At 35.3% G+C, this 23,111-nt stretch overlaps 1 protein-coding gene across 2 annotated transcripts in view; it reads right to left on the reverse strand.

Annotated features, from left to right (window-relative positions):
• The window catches only part of LOC138702883 (lysoplasmalogenase TMEM86A), a 212,970-nt gene that overhangs the window by 140,733 nt on the left and 49,126 nt on the right, over nt 1–23,111 (reverse strand). Inside the window, exon 1 of one of the 2 annotated variants that reach the window (XM_069830260.1) lies at nt 9,317–9,439. The exons of the other annotated variant lie outside the window; for it this stretch is intronic. Coding sequence (XP_069686361.1) covers nt 9,317–9,340 — 24 coding nt within the window. The 5' untranslated portion in view covers nt 9,341–9,439. Of the gene's footprint in view, nt 1–9,316; nt 9,440–23,111 lie in introns of those variants that run through there. 2 annotated transcript variants of the gene reach the window in all.

Raw genomic sequence — 23,111 nt, forward strand, 5'->3', positions numbered from 1 at the left:
AGAACTGGCCACCCTATTTCATTACTTATGAGGTTCAAACCTGACATTGGACAGCTGACAATAATAATAATAATAATAATAATAATAATAATAATAATAATAAATTCACGTTACGAAAAGGTCCAAGCCGAGTGTTCCTTACTTATCGAGTAAGTGCAAACAGTACTAACGATATATTACGTATGACCATATACTATAAACAAGGTGCGAATAGCAAACCTATGTCGTCAAACTCTTCATTGCGCATGGGTTCATTTAAATGCGTGAAGATAAAAATAAACAAGACGTATAAAACACAGCCTTGTGTGGTACAGTTAAACACGAACTGCGACCTGTGTTTTCGTTATGCTACTGGGTACAATAATAAACATTGAACATTGAATCAGTAAGCAACCTTTTATAAGCTGGCAACAACGGTGGTGGTGATGGTGGTAGTGGTGATGGTGGTGAAACGAGCGGGCTCGGGTTCAAATCCTGCTTGGAAAAAGTTAGCTGTTCAGAGGTTTTTAACCCATTAAGAGGAAATGCTGGGTAGCTTTAGCGTTGAACCCTGGACTCATTTTGCTAGCATTATCACCTTCACTTCACTCAGCCACTATAGAACCATTGCAGTTGATAAAGAGTCGTAAAATAAACCAATTAAAATAATAGTAATGAGCAAATGCTGGGTAACTTTCAGAGTTGAACTCTGGACTCATTTCGCTGGCATTATCACCTTCACTTCACTCAGACACTACAGAACCATTGCAGTTGAAAGAGTCGTAAAATAAACCAATTAAAAATAATAGTAATAAGTAATAAGTAATAACTAATAATAATAAAATGGAGATTAACGAAGAGTACCTTTGATTGAGGTTCTGGCTGGTATGTACAGTAGTGGCAAAAAAAAAACCGGACCGACCCTTGTAGCTGATTTCAGAGCCTTGTTCACCCCAGAGCACGATAGACTGGTAACTAAGACTTTCGTGGTTCGAATCCTACGTGGGAAGAAACTTTTTTTGTTCCTTATTCAAATTTATTCCCAATACTTTAAGATTGCAGCGGTATTTTACTACTTAATTAACTTATTATTTCCAGAACATGAATTTTACCAGCAATCTAAAAGTATTGGGAATAAATTTGAATAAGGAACAAAAAAAAGTTTCCTTCCCAGGTAGGTTTCGAACCACGAAAGTCTTAGTTACCAGTCTATCGTACTCTGCCACTACTGTACATCTATTATCAGGCCGTTCATCTCACTTGATGATATGTGTCAGAGGAAGAACAATTGTTTGTATGCATCTGAAGTCTAATTAGTGTAATATGCAGGGAAAGGATTTATATGTAAATACATATTTACTTATAAAGCTAATATAATTTATATTTTGCATTATCTTTATGTTTCACAATGTGTAGGGTTGAAAAATCCTACTTTTATTTTCCATATTTTTCCATATTTTAGAGTTTAGTACATATTTTCGTTAATTTCCATATATTTTCCATATTTCATATAAAACAGTCCATATTATATTAGGTTTAACAATAAAACAAAACAAAATTCCATTAACTTTTAAAAATACATTTCAACAATAGAGATTTAAACACATGTTCAGTAATCCCTTTAACATCAGAGTTATTTGAAAATTAGCAGTCCTATCAACAATGGGAAAGTAAGTTACAAAACTGTATTAATTTAATTTAAAATTTTTAACAGACTTCAGTTGTGCAGCTCAACAGTTAAATGCCAGTCAGAGTACACATAGGTTCAGTTTTGTAAATCATACTATAAAGACGGTAAATATGCCAAAAGTACGTCATTCAGTCAATTTAAAATCAAAACTAACAAGTTACATTTCAGAATTTAAAGAAGATGGTTTATCAACTGACAATAAAATATTATTTTGTAATTTGTGTCAGTGTGCAGTATCATCTACACAAAAGTTCCTGGTGCAACAACACATTACAACTAGTAAACATCAGGCCAACAAACAACTAAATTCCAAGCAGAGACAATTGTTTTTAACACAACCAACAACATCGAATGTAAGATCTGAGTTTAACATCGACCTGTGCCGTTCTCTCATCTCTGCTGATATTCCTCTCTACAAACTAAAGAATAAGGTCTTCAGGGAATTCCTTGAAAAATATACTCAACATACAATCCCGGATGAGTCAACACTTAGGAAGACGTATGCTCCATCCATCTACGATGAGACAATACAGAAGATAAGAGATGAAATTAAAGATAGTTCAATTTGGGTTTCCATTGATGAGACTCCCGACAAAGAAGGTAGACTTGTTGGTAATGTAGTTATCGGTTTGTTAAGTGAACAATATTCTGAACGAATTCTTTTACATTGTGATGTTCTAGAAAAGTGCAATAACAAAACTATAGTTAAACTGTTCAACGAAGCTATGGGTATCCTGTGGCCAAAGGGTATTATGTACGATAATGTGTTATTCTTTATTAGCGATGCTGCCCCTTATATGGTCAAAGCTGGACAAGCATTATCTGTTGTATATCCTAAATTGACTCATTTTACTTGTGTGGCGCATGCATTTCATCGTGTGGCAGAAGTGGTCAGAGACAATTTCCCTAAAGTAGATTTGTTGATTTCATCAGTGAAAAAAGTATTTCTCAAAGCTCCCAGTAGAGTTAACGTGTTGAAAGAAATGTACCCTGAAATTCCATTGCCACCAAAGCCAATTTTAACTAGATGGGGTACATGGCTAGAAGCAGTTGAATATTATGCCGAACATATAGACTCTATTAACAATGTTCTCCTTGCATTGGACTCTGAAGATGCAGTCTCAATTGATACTGCGAAAACAGTTACCTGTGACATAAGTGTGAAGAATGACTTAGCTCACATTCAGCATACATTTTCATGCATCATAAAAACGCTCAAAAGTCTCCAAAATAGGCACCTTTCACTATCTGAAAGTTTTGAAATTATAAATAGTACTGTGGAACAACTGAATCGTGGTAGAGGTAAAGTTGCAGATGCAGTAAGAGCTAAGGTGGACACTGTACTTTAAAAAAACCCTGGATATGAAGAACTACAAAAGGTTGTTGCTGTGATGAGTGGTGAATCAACAGTGAAGATTAACTTGGACTTATCCCCAGCAGACATTGTGAAATTGAATTATGTACCAGTTACTTCTTGTGACGTCGAACGCTCTTTTAGTCAGTATAAATCTATCCTCAGAGACAATAGAAGAAGATTCACTTTTCAGCACTTGAAAGAAATGTTTGTAACCTATTGTTATGGTAACAGACAATAAAAATTGTGTTTTGTTGAAACTACATTGGAAGATAAGGTACGTCCATTATATTTTTTGTTTAGTTTGATTAAAATGTACCAATATTTAACGTACATAGTCATTTTTTTATAATTTTAAGTCCATATTTAATTCCATATTTTGGTAAAAATCCATATTTAATTCCATATTTTGGTAAAAATAACTACATATATATTTACATATTTCATATATTTTTAGTCCATATAAATCCGTTCCCTGGTAATATGTAACTAGTCGGCGATGTATGCAAAGTAGGGGGAAAGGAACTGGCCACTCTACCCCATTATCTCCTGGCCTAGTTGCCTCATAAGTCGTGCCCTGTTGGTGTCACTTGTGAGGTTCAGACCTATCTTCGGACAGCTGACTCAACAACGAAGAGAGAAATAACAAGGAAGAGGAGATGAGGACTCTAAGAAAAAAAAATACCTGCAGAAAGAAGAGGTGGGGAAATAAGAAAATAAATTAGCAGATATATGACGAGTATGACAATACAGTAAATTAAGAATATTGGATTCAAAAACTTTACAAATAATCATCCTTGTAATGATAAGCATTATCTGCTTCCTCGATCATTACTTTCTTAGCCACGTGTGCCGTCGTATTGTTTACGTGAGATGTATTACAGCCAACACATCATTGCCAGTGAGTGACTCAAGACGAGTGTTACGTATGTTTCATGTTGCACATTCCCTCCGTGGGAATGCTGTCTACTGCAATTTCGCGTCCGCATTCACGTGTGTCTAACAGCAAGTGTGCACAGAACTACGATTATTATTATTATTATTATTATTATTATTATTATTATTATTATTATTATTATTACGTTGTGTCTAATCAATTAGACTTTGAGAGCCGTTGCCGCAAATGGCTGCACTTCTAAATCTTGTTCGCAGCATTTCATTTTCGTCTTCTTCTCCTCAATTCCATTGTTTTTCCTCATATTTTTACTGTCTTTTTATTCTCCTCTCTTCTCTCCACTTTCTTTACCCCTCATATCTGTACTTTCGCCTTCCTGTTTTTGCTACAGTTCCTCTCAGTTTATCTTAATAGTTTACATTTTCTTTCTCCTTTTCTACTTCTCCACTTCGTCCACATTACTTTCACCAATTTCTTACAGTTTTATTTCTTCTCCTCATTACCTCCTTTTCTTCGACTTCTGACCTATTGTCCAACTCCTTTACAGCCATTTTTAATCTCCTTTATCTCTTACTTACTTCTACCGTCTTTTTCCTCTTCATTTATTTCTCTTTTCCTCCACTTCTACTTTTCTTCTCTTTTCTTCCTCTCTTATTTTCCATTCACTTCTTCTTTTTGCCAGTGTTTGCTCATCTTCTTCCGTCTATTCACTTTTCTTTCCATTGCTGCTACCGATTTTCTACTCATTTCATCTTCCATTTTCCCCTCTTCCTTTTATGCATTCTTTTTTCAGCTTATTCTACTCTTGATTTTCCTTCTTTCTCTTCATTTTACTCATTTCTCTTTTCTCTTTTGTTTTCCTTTCCTTTTTCTCCATTCATTCATTCCTTCCTTCAATTTTTTAACCCTTTCTTTCCTTTCTTATCACTTTTCTCCCTATCTTTAACTTTGTCCCATTTACTGTATTCTATTCGTTCTCTTCTTCTTCTATTCAGTTTCCTACTTTTTTGTTTTCTATAGTTAATATCCTCAATCTATTCTACTTATACTATCGTTTTAAATCTTTTTTTAATTTTTCTGATTTTTCACATTTTCTTCTAGTCAAACACACCATTTATCCACCAAAAATATTATCTTAAAATTTGGAACTCGTCTTTGCGGAATGTAATAGTAATATACGTTACAAGAGCGGTATGTTGACGTTTTCATGGTCGAGGAAAAGATTGAAAAAGCGAAACGTAGTTGAGCTTTTTTAATTTCCGAGAACATGAAAACAAACATACCGCTCATGTATCGTACATTATTTTGTGCGAAGATCGTTTATTACATACCTGAAAGACGAATTTCTAATTGGTTGCAATGAAATCTCCATGTTGGTTTCTGTTTAATGACGCCAACTTCGGAACACCAAAATATCTTTCTTCAACATTGTTGCTATAAAATGTTTTCTGTGTTTACTATACTCCAGCAGGCCGTGATATACGTCTGTCTTTTTTTTCCCCAGTCTATAAATGCGAACTTAAAACAAACGGTAAGGTTATGTAATGATTTATTTTTCATTTTAATATTTTAACAATATTACTTATATAACATATTGCAGTAATAACATCGGCATCTGGAATCTTGTTGATTTTTTCACGGCTTCCTTAATGTTACTTGTATCAGGAATGCAATAAGTTTCGTGGAGTAGTAGACTTTACTTAATTTTTGCAAATATTTATAAAAACAATAATTAACATTGCAATTTAGGTGAAATTGCAGTGGTAAGTTTCCAATTTATAATTATTACTATGTTAAACGTCTCTAAAAATAATATGTTAGAAGCCTAAAGCAGTAAATTGAATGTCGCGCTTAAGCGGTAAGAAGAGGGAAATTGTTATGTGTGTTACGTTGGGAATACTGAATGTGGTATTTCACACTTACCGCGTATTGGTTCTGTGCGGAAAACAAGCAAATACGCACGATCTCGCACAAAAAGAATTCTCCTATTCACTTGCCGTTGAAACTTAGTTTGCGTGAAATTGAGTACGCAACATGACCTAACGTCAAAACCCTGTGTATATTATACACACCTAATGTGACGTAATAGTCAGGTGTGACAGGAAGTTTTTATAGTAAATTATGCACTCCAAATTATGTCATGTAAGTGGAATGTCTGTGCTGTATTTTAAATTTGCTAAATAATTAATAAGAATTGATTGAAGTTACAGTGAGAAGATAGCCCTATACTTTTTACAACAGTCAATAGATGAGAGGGTGATATGGCGATAATACACTGCGTAACAAATTTTAACTTTCTTTTGCGCTGGGCATGTGATAAAATATGTTTTCTATATAATATGAATCTCCTGGATACGAATATGACAATAAAAAGTTGTTGGTTACGGTTTTCGAGAAATTTTCGAATTTATATCTATTCAAAATACTTCTTTATATAATGCCAATAAGATTAAATATTCACTTTTCAGAAGATTACAGCTTTCTATTTCTGCATTTTCTTTTATAGTGGGCATCAGGTACATCACGAACTAAAGTCCAACAATAATCTGCTAGCATATTGGTACTCTACTGTTCTTGGTATATTTTTTCCATAGTTGAAATTTCTTGATGAAAACGCTCACCATGTCCATCACTAAAATCGCCACAATTTTCGGGGAAAAATTCAAGATGGAAGTGAATTTTCAGGGACCTGTTACAACCCATACTTCCATACGCCAACAGTAAATTTTGCACTAGTTTTTCATAGTTCTCAATTCTATGGTTACCCAGAAAATTCAATACACCCTTCTTGAATGCAATCCAGGCGGCTCTCTCTTTTCTTCCAATAAAGATTCGAAATTTGTGGTCCATTGAAAACTCCCTCTTGTACTTTTGAGTCACTTAGAGCAAGAAATGTTTCCTGGATATGCTTAAATGCTTGAGTTTCATGATTCATCCCTTTAACAAAATTATTCATTAACCCTTACTTAATGCGTAAAGGTGGTAAAATTACTTTACTTCGAGTTACAAGTGATTGATGTATAATATTTTTCTTCCCTGGCTCTAGTGATTGTCATGTTGGCCATACTTTTATTTTATGAATGCTTATCTCGAGCGCAACTGTACCATTCGCACAGAAAGCAGCCTAACTGTTCTTAACGGTCTTCACGGGCAACGGATGTTGGTGAAATGCCATTTTTTAAAATTCGTTTTATGATGTAACAACAGAAAACATGCAAATTTTGTGTAACATTTTGTGTTGCATTTTTTGCCATTTTTGTCCTATGGGTCTTTTTAAATTTTTTTGGGTCATTAAAATAGTTTTGTCAAATTCTTACTGATTTTAGAGCATTTTGAAACATTCCGTTTTATTTTCCTGCAATTTTACGTATAAATCATAATTGTTGCTTTTCCATTTATAAATATAATGCATTGCTAAGAAGACTGACTTTCAGTTGTGGTCATAGTGATCCGATAAGCAGACAAAGAATGTAGCAGTGATAGATTTTACCTGGAAATACAGACTGTACTGAATCCTCTTACTTTTTTCAGCTCTAAGTGCGTGAACTCGCAACCGTGAAGTTGTTAAACATTTTCTCTATGCCAAGGGTGAGGAACAGAATGGGTGCGAGGAGGAAGACACTAGGAAAAGAAAAGAGTTTAAAAATTCTTAAAAAAACTTTCTTTAAGATTATCTTAAACTGTAGTGTGTCATTGTTTGCAGTGGGTTAACATAAAACTTCATTGATATAGTATTTTATGATAGCCATTGTCACACATACATTACGTATTAGTACTTAAATTTTTGATGAGCTGTTTTCAATCTATCAGGTACAAATTAACATATTTTTGAAATTACAGTATTCATACTTATTTTGTTTGTGAATTTGTATCAATTGAGAATTATTTTTAATAGAAGAAAATCAGAAACAAGAATGTGATTTTGATTTGTTTTGAAAACTATCCGCTCTTTTGTGTTTATTAGCTATCCAAATACAGTCCCCTGCCTTCGATTTATTAACTTTAAGGTCTTTATTAATTTTAGGGAAATTTTATTGGTCATTTTTTCAGCTACTTTTAGGTCATCAACTTTCGCCCCCTACTCATGACTACGGACCGGATTTTTATGTAATATCAAGGTGTGAAATATGTACATATTTATGTAAGAAAAATAAGCTGAATATGTACCAAAATATGTAAAATCATGAAAATATTTAATATCAATATCTGGCAGGTATAAGAAAGGTAAGACTCTCCAGTTGTGATTTCATAGAGCATCCGACTTTTTTACCGCACACTTGACACATTACTATTTTTCCATCTGTAGTGAAAGTTTGAAATTAGGCACAGCTGAGGTGCTGAGGCGAATGTCACACCGAACTTGGCGACGCTTTGTTTTGTGTGAAGAGAATTATGGGGGGACATACCTACTAATCCTTTAGACACTTAGGACACAAGTTAGCGTAAAGTGAATGTATGTCTGAATTATGAATTACATAAAAAATGTGTATTTTTGAGGTATTTATAGGGAATAGCTTTGTGCCCACCCTGTAGATACTATAAAAACCCCTAACCATGCGGCTCATGTCAGACTTGACACAGGTTTTCCATGACAAGATTAGGAAGAGGGTGAGTAAGGTTGCAAATTGCATGGGAATAGCTTGTTAAGACGTGTGCAGAACAATTATAGTTCTAGACAAATGTATGTCGTCCTCGTCCTACTCCACCGCATGAAGACAACGCTACTCTGAGTGATTTCTGCAATACAAGGTAGTTGTATGAGAAAGGTTGCCTTTTGTTCATTCATATTTACAGTGGGCGGTATGGGGTGAGTGCCTCTATTACTTTCTGGAACTAAGGACGTTATGTTTCGTCCCGAAATATATCTTTTCTTTTTAAATATGTGTATTTCAAATTGTAAACTTCCCCAGCAGAAGTTTATTTATTTATTTTTTTTTTTCCTTTTAGAGAGGTAAAAATGAATAAACTCCCTAAATATGTAGATTTATGTAATACCAAGCCATAATATGTAATGTGGGGTAAATATGTAAACATATGTAGTATCAAATTTTAATATACTGATGGTAATTACAAGATTCGCAAAGATTTGTTATTTACGTGTATATAGGCCTACAGTTAGGTTGAAAGGAATATAATATGTAATTACATAAAAATCCGGTCCCTACTCATGACGCAGGGTCCTTATGACGCTCAGTCTACATGGTGCATCAAAATGAAAAGGAACATCACCCATACTCTAGTGTCTAGTGAGACTTCGAAGCCACGACCCCATGGCTACGTCTCAGCTGTGTATTCGTTGGCCGATCATTTATCTTGCAAAGTGTCCAGAAATAAATATACAGATAATAAATAATGACATAAACAAGCAAATAATGCACAATATGTGGCGAATACTCACAACAGTGATCCAGTCTTGTGCCATTGTACAGTAGCTCACAAGGAAATCCAAGAGCGCGTTTGGTTTATCAATCTCTGCGTCTGCACTCTAGCTGAGGGCATTGGGAACTGACTGGATACTACGTATCTTAAAGTTGTTATGCATAATCTCAGGCCGTGAAGGATGACCAAGGTTCGAGTGAAGAGACACGTATCATATTGTTAATTTTGCCATGTAACGAAACTCGAGTGCAATAAACATTGATGTCCTAATGTTACCCCTACTATCTTGCTTGACCATAACACAAAAGTGTTGCACAGGGTCGACGGTAGAACAATAAGTAACACTAACTGAAAATGTAGATCACAACTCTTTGTACTCATGATGAAGGATCGGTGGGGCGGAAAAAAATTCTCTCCGGCACCGGGATTCGAACCCGGGTTTTCAGCTCTACGTGCTGACGCTCTATCCACTAAGCCACACCGGATTACAGTTCCCTTGCCGGATTGAATCCTCTCAGTTTAAGCTCCACCTCTTAGTTTCCCTTTAATGCCGGAGATAATTTTTCTCCCCTTCATCAATCCTTCATCATATGATAACGCAGAATTCCTGCTTGGAAATATCATATGTACTTCGGTACATCGCTATAATATGATATGCGTATATAATCACTTTGTGATTTAAGACGGCGCTCATTCCGTCGGATCCCGGCCACTTTGTCATTCGTAATGAGTTCATCTCTGCACATAGTGTGTTGGACATTGTGTCACTGTCACGCATCTGTGACACAGTGCGTGAGGGTTGCCCACTAAAGGGCAAACTAAGAGGTGGAGCTTAAACTGAGAGGATCTAATCCGGCATCGGAATTGGAATCCGGTGTGGCTTAGTGGATAGAGCGTCAGCACGTAGAGCTGAAAACTCGAGTTTGAATCCTGGTGCCGGAAAGAATTTTCCCCCTCCACCGATCCTTCATCATATTTATAAAGCAGAATTCCTGCACGGAAATATCATACGTAGCCTACTTCGGTACATCGCAATAATATATTTGTAACCATGCCTACTATAACTTCATCGCGCTTATAGCACTTGTATAACCGTGGTCTAAAATTTCTATCTGAATTTTTCTCGATCTGATACTAAGTGGGTGCATGGGAGGACATCCGTCACGTGAGAGCTTCACAATGCTTATACGCCATAAAAGATAAAAATAAAAAAGAAAGAAAATGAAGAAGGATATCGTGATGACAACGCACAGCCTACAGTCTTAAAAAAGTTTTGTTGCACAGTTATTTTATAAGCCCCAGAAAGGACACAGTACGCATGATCAGAGGACGAGCGACCTGGTTCACAAGAGAACGACTAGTTGAAGCAATAAAATTAGTTTTGTTTCGTTGTATGTCTGGTCAAGCGCACTACCTCTTTTCTGGGACTTACAAAGTATCTGTGTGACAAAACTTTTTTCTAAGACTGTAAATACTCTCGGTAGAATTCGAAAACATACCTGTAGATTTCACAAAACAAGTGAAATTATTATTATTATTATTATTATTATTATTATTATTATTATTAAAAATAAAAGAAAAGTCACAAACATTCTCATGGGGGCAGATAAAAGGTAATTAGTTTTCTGCCATCATGTTAATAATGTCAAAACAAGTGCTTATAGAAATTTTGATCATTCGACAGCAATTACAGCCGTCCAGAAACTGATTTTCCCTGGGGTCGTTTACAGACAATTTCATGGAAAGCTTTATTGGAACAGATACAGCAATTGTTGCGCTATTTTTCAACATATTCCCAGAATTGAGACATTTGTCATACCGTGGAATGAACAGAGAGGTGCAGACGTCTGTCACACACTGGTTACGATCCCAGGCGGCAGATTTATCCCATGGTATAACAAATGTCTCAATTCCAGTGGGGAATATGTTGAAAAATAGCGCAACAATTGCTGTATCTGTTTCAGTAAGTCTTTCCATGCAATTGTGCTTTCTTTCTGTAAACGTTTCCAGGGAAATCACTTTCTGGACGACCTCGTAATTGCGGTCGAGTGGCCAAAATTTGTATAAGCACTTGTTTTGACATTATTAACATGGTGGAAGGAAAAAATTTAACTTTTTTATCTGCCCCCATGAGAATGTTTGCTTGTCAGTTTTTAGATAAAATTCAGGAATACAAATATAATTCGTTCGCACATGTCCATGGGATCGCACAAGAACATCTTCTAAGAATAATAAAATATTACAAACCTAGAGGAACACGAGACGAAAAGAAGACATGTACAATAAAACGGCTATTAGACAATTGAGATCGGAAAGGATAAAAAAGTTCAAATTTATGTATAATAATAGTGGTGGTGGTGGTGGTGGTGGTGGTGGTGGTGGTGGTGGTGGTGGTGGTGGTGGTGGTGGTGGTGGTGCTACATAATATTACAATTTTCCCGACAAGTGTTAGACCAAAGTGCTGTGTTGTTACTGTCTCACACTATCGATCTCTTCGCCAGGTGACCAACAGATTTTTTTCTGCAGTCTATATATTTTAGAATTTGTTTACGGATGCGTTCTTTATATTTTTCTAACACGTCTTTCCCAATTTAGACTTTAACTGTTTACCAATAAGTATTGTAAAACTGGTTCTATTTAAGTTCTTTTAGGATTTCATAGTACAGTTTATGATCTTATTTCGTTACTCTGCCATACGCATTTTGAATTTCATCTATACTGTACTCTAGGTAGTTATTCTTGATGAGTCGGATGTTCTAACTGAAGGGGTGAGAATGAGATAGTCTAAAGCCACACTTACTTAATTAAAAATGGCTTTTAAGGAACCTGGAGGTTCATTGCCGCCCTCACACAAGTCCGTCATCGGTCCCTATCATGAGCAAGATTCACCCAGTCTCTATCATCACATCCCACCTCCCTCAAATCCATTTTTATATTATCTTCCTATCTACGTCTCGGCCTCCCCAAAGGTCTTTTTCCCTTCGGTCTTCCAACTAACACTATGCATTTTTGGATTCGCCAATACTTGCTACATGCCGTGCCCATCTCAAACGTCTGGATTTAACATTCCTAATTATGTCAAGTGAGGAATACAATGCGTGCAGTTCTGTGTTGTGTAACTTTCTCCATTCTCCTGTAACTTCATCCCTCTTAGCCCCAAATATTTTTAAGCACCTTATTCTCGAACACTCTTAACCTCTGTTCCTCTCTCAAAGTGAGAGTTCAAGTTTCACAACCATACAGAAATTTGGAGCCACACTTTTAACAAAAATGTTTTTTTTTTTATGCAAGTTCATTTCTTACACGTATGGGGAAGCTACTAGTAAAATAAAAAAAAAAAACTCAGCAAATGACGCAAGTATACGCCGAAGAAATTATGATACCGCACCTAATAGCATGGAACTCTAAGGACCATATTCATAGCATTTTTAGCGTGGGCCTCCGGTGGATGATCAGCGAACTAAAATTTTTCGTATTCATAAACCAGTGTTAGCGATATTATATGATATGAATCCTATACAAGTAATCATTCGATAGCCGGGGCTAGTTTAGCACGCTCGTAGCGCGGGCTAGCGAAATGTCTATGCATAGCACCCTAAACCTTTAATACGCTCTCCGTAAAATGTAATGTGTGTGGCTTAGGACTATATCATTCTCAGCCCTTAAATTGTCCATAAGGCAATTGGTCAGGCACACGCTTTATAAATTACGATTCATGTGTGTTTTTGAACTAAAGGGTGGTTTCTTAACTAAATTTATAATACTTAAGATTTTTATGTGACGATCGTGTGTAAATGATAATGAATAGCCTATCCAAAGCTTTCTTCATCACCATCATTGTAATTAAAGGTTTTCACCTCTACAATTCGTTCTGTCCCTATCAGTCATCTTCCAAGAGTCTTCTAGGTTTTCCTACATTTCTTATTCCAGTTAGATGACATTCAAACACAAATTTCGATAGTCTGGAATTATTCATACTTCCTACATTTTCTTTCTAATGTACTTCGCTTTCTTGCATTTTTCTGTAAATGTTTATATCTCTAAGTCGTCCCTTATATCTTCGCGTCTTTCATGATCTATTAAGGAATATCCTACTATTGAGCGCAGGAACCTCATTTCTGTTGACTCGATTTTCTTTTCTTTTTTTTTAGTGAATGTTCAAAGCATTTAAATGTATTCTTCATTATCACCATTATTACTATAATCATCACTATCATTCATGATGGTGAAAGAGTGGCAGTGATGTTCATATTCATTTTATTACATTACATAATATTATGTACATTACATACATTATTATATACATTATTATTTTACATAATGATTTCCAGATGTAAGACAGATCTGGGATTTTAGAATAAAAAAAAAAACAACAAATTTCACAGCTATGGGAAAATTACTTATTGAACTCCCTCGTAAAAACAAATATAAAATCCATTTTATTACACTTGTTCTTAATTAAAGTTATCACCAATTACAGACTTATCAGAATAATACCTCAATATGAACTGTAAATTACTGAAAGTGTTGACTCTGAAATTAAACGAAAAAGCAAAATTGATCTATTAATAATTACAGACTAGTGCACGACAGTTTAAAATTACTGATATTACACATTCAGAATTTTTTTTGCACCAGAAAAATCAATTAACCCTTTGATGCACGCATTTAAGAGGAATAGAAAAAATTGTGTTTGCAATGAAATTAAACGTTTATTTGTCTAAGTGAAGTGCCTCAAATTTAAAAAAAATTTGAAAAACTTCCCTTTTTGACATAGAAAATGGGTGGTTTCATGGTAAAACTACTACGCAATATTGCAGAACACAATGCCTTCAAACTTACTGTGAACGATACAAAAGGAAACAGTTTCTGGTCTCATTAAGGCAAAGTGGTACTTCACATGTGTTGCAGGCCCATTTACTCCTATGTGGTTGAACTTCAGTGCTACAATAAGTACAGCGTCTTGAAGATCCACGCACAGGCATATGTGCCACCTTGTCGAATCTTTCCTCATAATGGACCGTTGGCTTGAAGTGGTGCACAGGTTTTAGTACTGTCTTTCTCCCTCTAGGTTTTGGAATATTAGCTGCGACCAAACCATCAACAACAGCCAACCTGAAATTCTTCAGAGTCAGTTCTCCACCTATATCTCTCAACAAAAATACCAAGAAGGCATTAGTCACAGTGACATCAACAAAATGCCAAAAAATGCAGTGCTTCTATTTTCTGCATTTTCAATCAATCTCACAGAAGGACTTCAACATATCAGCTTTGTCAACATAACCCGTATGTTTGTTGTAGTCCTTCACGAGTTGTGGGCAAGCAATTTCAGTGGTTGTTCTATTATTCTCTTTCCTTGAAACAGTGGCGAAAATAGATGGATCGTGGTAATTAGAAATAAAAAGAATGGACCTTCTATCCTTCCACTTGAGCCAGGACACTCCAGCATATGACGTACGGCTATCACTCTCACCACGTTTCATGTCGCGGTCTCTTCTTTCGTCGTGTGGTAAACCAATACGCCCATGTCTAACTGTACCACATGCATAGATATTTTGCTGCCTTAGAGAGATAATCAGATTCAATCTTGCGAAAAAGTTGTCATAAACACTTTGTGATTGTCACCAACCATCTCTTCCTTGTAGCCATGATGAATAAGTTGACACAAAAATGGAACACTTTGTTGGATATGATAAGCATGGTGGTTACGTTTTGAAACCACCACATTATTTCTATATTGACGCCACATATGTCGAAGAAATTACAATCTTGTTACTGAAATATGTTCTGAAAGACCGAAAGACAAATAATACTACTTACGTAACTCTGATATTTTAGCATACAACTGAAATAAAAACAAGTAGCGTGTTTTCGATACCCCAATTATACACAACAACATCAGCCATCTTAGTGAACTGGCTCAGCAACACAAATATAGGGAAAATAAAATTATTCTCCAGTTACTAGGGATCAGTGAACGCTGCGCAGTAGTTTTGAAATAAAAACCACCCTGTAAGTAGGCGGGAAACTCAAATTTAAAAGATGGTTACGTACTGTAACCACTGCGCTTCAAAGGGTTAACCACATGCACCAAAAATTATAGGTCTCTGTATGAGTCTCCATCAGCCAGTACGTGATAGCAGGAGACGAAGAGTAGGAACCAACGGATGTTGGACGTTGGTTTCTTGTACGGCGCGTTCGAAAAGTAACACGGGCAAGTAACAAACAGTCAGTTTGACGGTCATTCAGAGCGTCAGCTTTCGACAATAAAATTTCGCGACTTACACATTACATTACAGGTGCAATTTATTTTCTCTTATCTTATAATAACTGCTGACCGTAAACTACTCGAAATATAGCAAGACAGTTTTGTACAATTTCTTCGTAATACAAGTTTTATAAATGAAGATTTGTTGTAATATGTACTACATTGTCACGAACTAAACTGAACTGTACTGAATGGAAGTCAGCTCTATACTAATGCTCTAACCTTGACGTCCCTTTAGTCTGTGCTATGTTACGTAACACAAAACATTTCCACGCTCGATCCAAGGAAAATGCACACACTATTTCCTAGGCAGTCGCGTTCGATCTATAACTGCAAAAGACCGAGCCATTTTCCTGAGCGAAACCTGTTTATTGATGAACACTCTGTACTGCCTCATTCGCCTAACCATGTTCCCACAACTATGATGTCTGTTTATGAATATATTATTACATCAAAATTCCAATAACAGCGTACATGAGAATAAATAACCTACTGTCACTTTCAGTGAAATGAATATTAGTTGATAACCGTATCAACAGAAAAAGACAGTGATACAGAATGTCCACATTGAAATTCCCGAATTTTATCGTGTTATCAGAAAATAATCACTACAGATACGAAACTTTTTATACACAAGGGTCTTACAACATGTAGGGCATCCAGTCAATATTCTGTTCATATTCAAGGTCTCTGTAACATGTAACATTTCAGTAGAAGTGGACATAGTGACATCTTTCACAATCCAAATGTTACAATAAACTCTGCCCTTGACATAGCCCATTAAAAGGCATTCAGCAGTGTGATAACACGAGCAATCAATCAGTTCATCTCGGAATAGTAGCGGTAATTAGGAGGCTGCGATCAAGAATGTTATCGACACCGGAGGACGTATTTATATACATCTTCTTTACTTCCTGAAAACAGAATAAAATTCGGCCATTTCATTGTAGCAAAATATAGACTATGGTGTGGGAAGTTACGTCACTTTGTCACTTACTGCCTATGTTTTTAAACAGAATTCATGTAAATATACATATATATGTATGTATGTATGTATGTATGTATGTATGTATGTATGTATGTATGTATGTATGTATGTATGTATGGTGGATGGTAACCTCTGCACCAAAATGAAACTGGTAATAGATCAAGAGGAGAGATTTGAAAAATCTAAACACGTTTTTTCTGTAACATTCACCATTTTAGAGGAAATCATTATGTTTCTGTGAAGCATTTGGCAACAGCATGGTTACTCCAGTAAGAGCGGCATACACTCTTACCTTCCCCTCTCCCTCTGCTGTACTCAGTCGGTGATGCGAGATAGTATCCTGCGTTGCAAGATTTATTTTAACGATTTTCGCAATTATTAAATTTAAATTCATGGCTAAACGGTTTAATTTGCAAATAAATAAATAAATAAATAATAATAATAATAATAATAATAATAATAATAATAATAATAATAATGGTAAAGGTAAAGGTAAAGGTATCCCCGTAACATGCCATGAAGGCACTTGGGGGGGCATAGAGGTAGAGCCCCATGCTTTCCATGACCTCGGCACTAGAATGAGGTGGTGTGGTCGGCACCACGCTCTGACCGCCTTTTACCCCCGGGAAAGACCCGGTACTCAATTTTATAGGAGGCTGAGTGAACCTCGGGGCCGTTCTGAAAGTTTGGCAAAGAAAAAAATTCCTGTCACCACCTGGGATCGAACCCCGGACCTTCCAGTCCGTAGCCAGCTGCTCTACCAACTGAGCTACCCGGCCGCCAATAATAATAATAATAATAATAATAATAATAATAATAATAATAATAATAATAATAATAATTCAAAACATTAAGTATTCAGAATATTTTTGCCCACCTGCTTGTATAACAATAAACAATATTTCTCTCGAGCCGTTACCGCAACAGAGCGCTGCAAACATTGAGCATTTTCCTGCTTAACGGTGCTTCATAGAAGGAAAAGCGTAACAAAAGTTTTGTTATATTTAACATGTAGAATCACCTCTCAAATGTTGATGCATCGGTCCCCACCACCCTGTATATAACAACATTGAAGTTATTGATTGGATAAGTAATTTTGTAGACAATAAATTACTTATAATTCTATGAAACAAAGGTTTTAATATAGGCACTCTGTAGCCTACCCTTTCAGTTGGGATTGTCTTGAGTTAAAAATAAATCAAGACTAAAATCGCTACAACGCATTTTGAGTAAATCGTCGTAGATACTGAATTTGGGCAGAGTTAGTCCATTAAGTTCGAAAGAAATCGCAGTATACAAATAGACAAATTACTGCATTGAGTGCAGTAAACATGTTTTTAGTGAATATTTCAAATTTTATTTTCTTACCAGCACAATTTTCTCTTTAAATTAGGTACGTATAATGGAAAAGTAACAATAAATCGAGTTACCTCCAACATTTTAAAATTCAAGAATGTATGTAAGCAATTTGTTGTGAGTAATTATTAATTTATAGACGTCATTTTATTGTAATTTATAGATGTAAATTTATTATGTATCGAATCCTCCCCTGAGCACCAGAACACACTCAGGGGAGTGTTAGAATTTCGTCAATTCACAATTTCTTTGCATTGTATTTTTCTGGAAATAAAAATTATTATTATTATTATTATTATTATTATTATTATTATTATTATTATTATTATTATTATTAAAACCCATAGATGCTAGCCTAGCTTTAAATATTACGAACGGAATTATTATTGAGCTAAAAAATAAGCTGTTGGCTGTTCCTTGGATAAAAACCAGAACGTAAATGAAGTGATTTCTGTTTGAAACGAATATTTAAGCGCAGTTGGCGAAGTTGTTACACCGTTTTATTAATTCTTCTTTAAGTATCTAAATAAACATGAATATAAATCAGTTAACTGAAGTCGTTTTAAGGTGATTTAATCTGAATGCGTGACTTTCATTTAAAGAAATCCCGATAAAGTCCAATTGCACAATTAAATAGAAGTTCACAATCCAGATTCCCGTAAGTTCAGAGATAATTACGGACAAGATAATTAAAAGTTCAAGAAATATTTCACTTTAGCAACAACCTCATTAAGTCGTTAAGATATAGAAATGTTTTTCTAACAAATATTACCTTCGTTGATAAGTAAAAAATAAGCGACTTCACTGCAGACTGTTGGCATGGTAACACTACTGAATGACTTATACTTGTTTTTTTTTTTTAAAGATGGGACATGACAGAAGCGTTGCGATCGGAAAAACAACTGAATGTCACATAGCGTGGTAGGCCTGTTGCTATGGTAACAACGGTTGCGTTGCCAAACTTACCGTTCTCACGTGGCGAGTGCTTAATAGCTCTCTTGGCGACATTTATTGTGCACACAGTGTTAGCATTGGTACGTTTCGTCTTTGATTCTCAGTCGATTTTTGTATTGTTTTTTTTTTTACCTTCGCGTCAATTGTTAATGAATGTTTTAACGTCAGCCATCCTAACGACAATTGCTAGATTCCATCAGCTGGCAGCGTGGTAGTCTATATTGGCAACATGGCAATGTAGTTCCAAGCTCGGCCGTTTAACTGTCATGTCCCATCTTAAAAAAAAAACAAGTATAGTGAGTTCTATTCCAGGAGAGGCAAAAAAGTGTCTGTTATCTTCTTCTTTTTATCCTCTCAGGACCAGGAAGTCCGCTACTTGTGAATGTCTAAGTCATTGTTGCCAACTAAACGAAAAATTCCGTCAAAACTGACTGAATTTAAACGTAGCGGTAGGGAAAAGAATGGCTTTGACGGTTGGCGGATTTTCTGACGGAAATTATGATTTACATCGTCTTTTGTCTTTTTTAACTTCTGTAATTTTATTTTATTTATTTTATTTTTTTTTTAATTTTTGAGGGGTTTTACTTTTTCATTAAACTGTCCCGTACCATATTAAAGAATCCTCTGTTTCAGATTTCCTCGTAGTAATCAAGTCAGAGGTTGACGAATTAATATTTTAATCAAGAATGGTAATTAAGTTCTGTTAAAATTTGCTTTTTATTTGTATATCTCGAATGAGTCCTACTATTATTATTATTATTATTATTATTATTATTATTATTATTATTATTATTATTATTATTATTAATTTTGACAGTTTCTGACGGGTTTCCAGGTGTTAGACTAACGGGGATACAATTTATGTGTTGGCAACACTGGACTCTAAGTTGAGGCAGTTTTACAAATGATACGGTGTTAGACAGTGAGGTCTAGGTTTAGATCCCCGACGTCGCGCGCCGGTAATCCTGAGTATTTCTATTATAGGCATGTCTGTTCAGGAAGATGTAAGAAGAGAACATCGAAACAGATCACTATTATTCTGCACTGATATAATTCCATTTCACCCTTTCAGTCTGCGATGTATAGATAATAAAATAATGAAAATATTGTTAGGTAAAGTCTGTATTTATTCCATACAAAAGCAAAATAGTTAAAAAAAAAAAATCTCCAACAGGGAAATCAATCGTTTCCGGATCAATGTTCATATAACATATTTTCATCCTCTACAAGGGGAATGTTTTCCCTAAAGTTTTGACATACATTTTTCTTACAATCTGTATATGTACGTAATGTAAGTTATGTAGGCCTATATTTGCATGTAATACAGGTAGCTGTGAAAAAATTGAACTTCTTACTTTATCTTCAACAAAACTCAGAAAAGTTGTTTGTTAAAAAAATAAATAGTTCATTGTTCTATATACGCTTTTAACACTTACATAATCACTGAATAACTTCGTAACTGTGAAATATATGAGGAATTTACCTGGCTGACTAGTTTCGAAGTGATATTCTTCATTGTCCGCAGCCTTGTCAAGGCTTGCAGCGACAAGGCTTCGGACAATGAAGAATATAACTTCGAAACTAGCCAGTCAGGTAAATTCCTCATATTAACACAGTAAAGAAGGTAAGTTAATAAGTAAATAAATAGTAATGGTACAGATACTATTACTGTTGCTATAGTTACAGCTATTACTACTACTACTCGGTCTGTTTTATTCCAAACACTCTATTCTGCAATTGCAAGTAATTACTTCGCTGCTACTGCCACTATCATACTGTACACCACTATTGCAGTTGTTACTCCCACTACTGCTATCAATACTACTGACACTATTGTTATTGCATCAACTTTTACTAAAGATACTACTGCTGCTGCTGCATATAAATAACAGACTCATAATATAATATACAATATAATATAGTGTAGTTCTGAAGTCTGATTACTGTAATATGTAGCTAATCGACGATGTGGAAAGGAACTGGCCGCCCTACCCCATTATCTCCTGGCCTAGTTCCTCATAAGTGGTGCCTTGTTCGTATCACTTGTGAGGGTCAGAGCTGTCTTCGGACAGTTGACTGAACAAAAACAATGTAGTGTAGTTTAGTGTAACAACATGCCATTAATGTAACATGAAGTAATTTAATGAGATTATTATATAACATTATACAGTATATATATATATATATATATATATATATATATATATATTGAATGGAATGTAATAAAATAAACGGCCCGGGTTCGATTCCAGGTTGGGACAAGTTATCTGGTTGAGGTTTTTTCCGGGGTTTTCCCTCAACCCAATATGAGCAAATGCTGGGTAACTTACGGTGTTGGACCCCGGACTCATTTCACCGGCATTATCACCTTCATCTCATTCAGACGCTAAATAACCAAAGCTGTTGATAAAGCGTCGTAAAATAACCTACTAAAATAAATAAAATAAACATGAAAACATTTTGAAAACAAACCTTAAATCAGCGCGATTATTTCTATGAGAATCCGCAGTTCTAACAGAAAAAAAGTTTAGTCTCTCTGCATACGTAAGTCTATCAAGCGAAAGCGCTCCTTTGTTTAACTCGCCGAAACTCTAAAACCAGTAAAGATTTTGAGTAGCAGCCACTTTTATAAGTAATTTCCATTCTTTCTGGACATTTCTCTCGCTTTGACTCCGCTGAAGTGAAAAATAAAAACAAGTCTACCGCTTATCAACTTTTGAGGGTCTCAATGCTTATTTTGAAAGGATCACTTCGAAGTTAGTATTTTTTCTCACTTTCCTTAGACATTTATCTATGAAGCCTTAACATTACAGCGCGATTGATTCACTATCATAAGAGCTACGACGTGATAATGTTTAACAGTGCGGTGAAGATCGCTCTCCACTATTTGTTAAGAACGGCAACGAAAGAACCAAAATGACGAATGATTATACCTAGTCTCTATATAGTCCATTACGTCATCAAAATTTCTAGATTGTAAATGAAAAGTTTCAATAAATCCCAGTATCGTAACGTTATGGTAAACTTGACATTTTAGACCTATATAATATGTTAAGTTCTTTTACAAGTTAACGTCATTAACGCAAATATATTTTTCATTGTACTGCAGAAAACCCTGTAGCAAGGAAGGAAAAATGCGTAACATATTCTTTAACTGATAGATGACACAACACCATCCATCTTGATTACGTCGCTGTTACTAGGTAAAAACATACGGCCCTATTCACAACCGAGACCAATGTAAATTGCCCATTCACCAGCGTCTATTTAGAGACGGGCCGCCTTGCTGTTGGCACAGAGTTCCATTCATTGACAATTGAATTGTGGTCGCCATGGCGGTTGTCACAAACATCGATAATGAGATGCCAAGTATGACAAAACACTTCTACATAATTACAATACATTGAATTTGGTTGCTAAGTGATGCTGTTCTCTATGTTTACTTCTACTATCTCTATTGATCGCAAATACCTAGTGGTTACACGTTCAGACGTCAAGTGTTCCATTCTTATCAAATAAAATAACACTTTGTTGCATTTGATATCTCAATTATTTTTATTATTCTGCGTTGGCGAGATCACGTAAGAGAAATGATAATCAGCGAAGTTGAATTTTGACATAGGCTTAAATAAGAAACGGAAAGTAAATTTTCCACATAATTCTTTCATGCAAAGACACTCATTTTGTTTGCTTGCTGTAAATTTCCCCTTTCTTTCGTCCCTTTCCGAAGAAAGAAATGAAACGAACCTGGAGTGACCTAATCGAAAGCGTGGTGACCATTCGAACGCTAAGAATGACTGCTAAGTTTGATATTCTTTAAGTGCATTGAGACTGAAGTTAGTAATTCAAAACATTCCATTTCAAAATCAATGTGTCGCTTAATGTCCCTCCAAATATACTTACGGTCTTACTAATAAAAACTCTATATACAGACGTTTAACTGTCTTATATTTATACAATGAGTAGCTCGTTTATAAGTAGTGTGTAAATCCCTTACTAATAATCACTACATACGTCGTGTATAACAGTATAACTGTTACACAGCTACGTCATAGTTTCGTCATTATTTCGTTACGAAAAGTAATAGAATATCTGAGGTTCTCTATTGCATCCGGTAGAGCGCTCTAGTGTGGCGTGTTAAATATCGATAGTACAACTGGCTCTAATCGATTACCACACTATATTTTGGTCAAAGAGTACAAGCTACAGCAATATTACTCTAATAATTCTATGATCTTTGGTTTGTTC

Source organism: Periplaneta americana, chromosome 1, assembly GCF_040183065.1.
Source record: "Periplaneta americana isolate PAMFEO1 chromosome 1, P.americana_PAMFEO1_priV1, whole genome shotgun sequence".
In the NCBI taxonomy this organism is placed as follows: Eukaryota; Metazoa; Arthropoda; class Insecta; order Blattodea; family Blattidae; genus Periplaneta; species Periplaneta americana.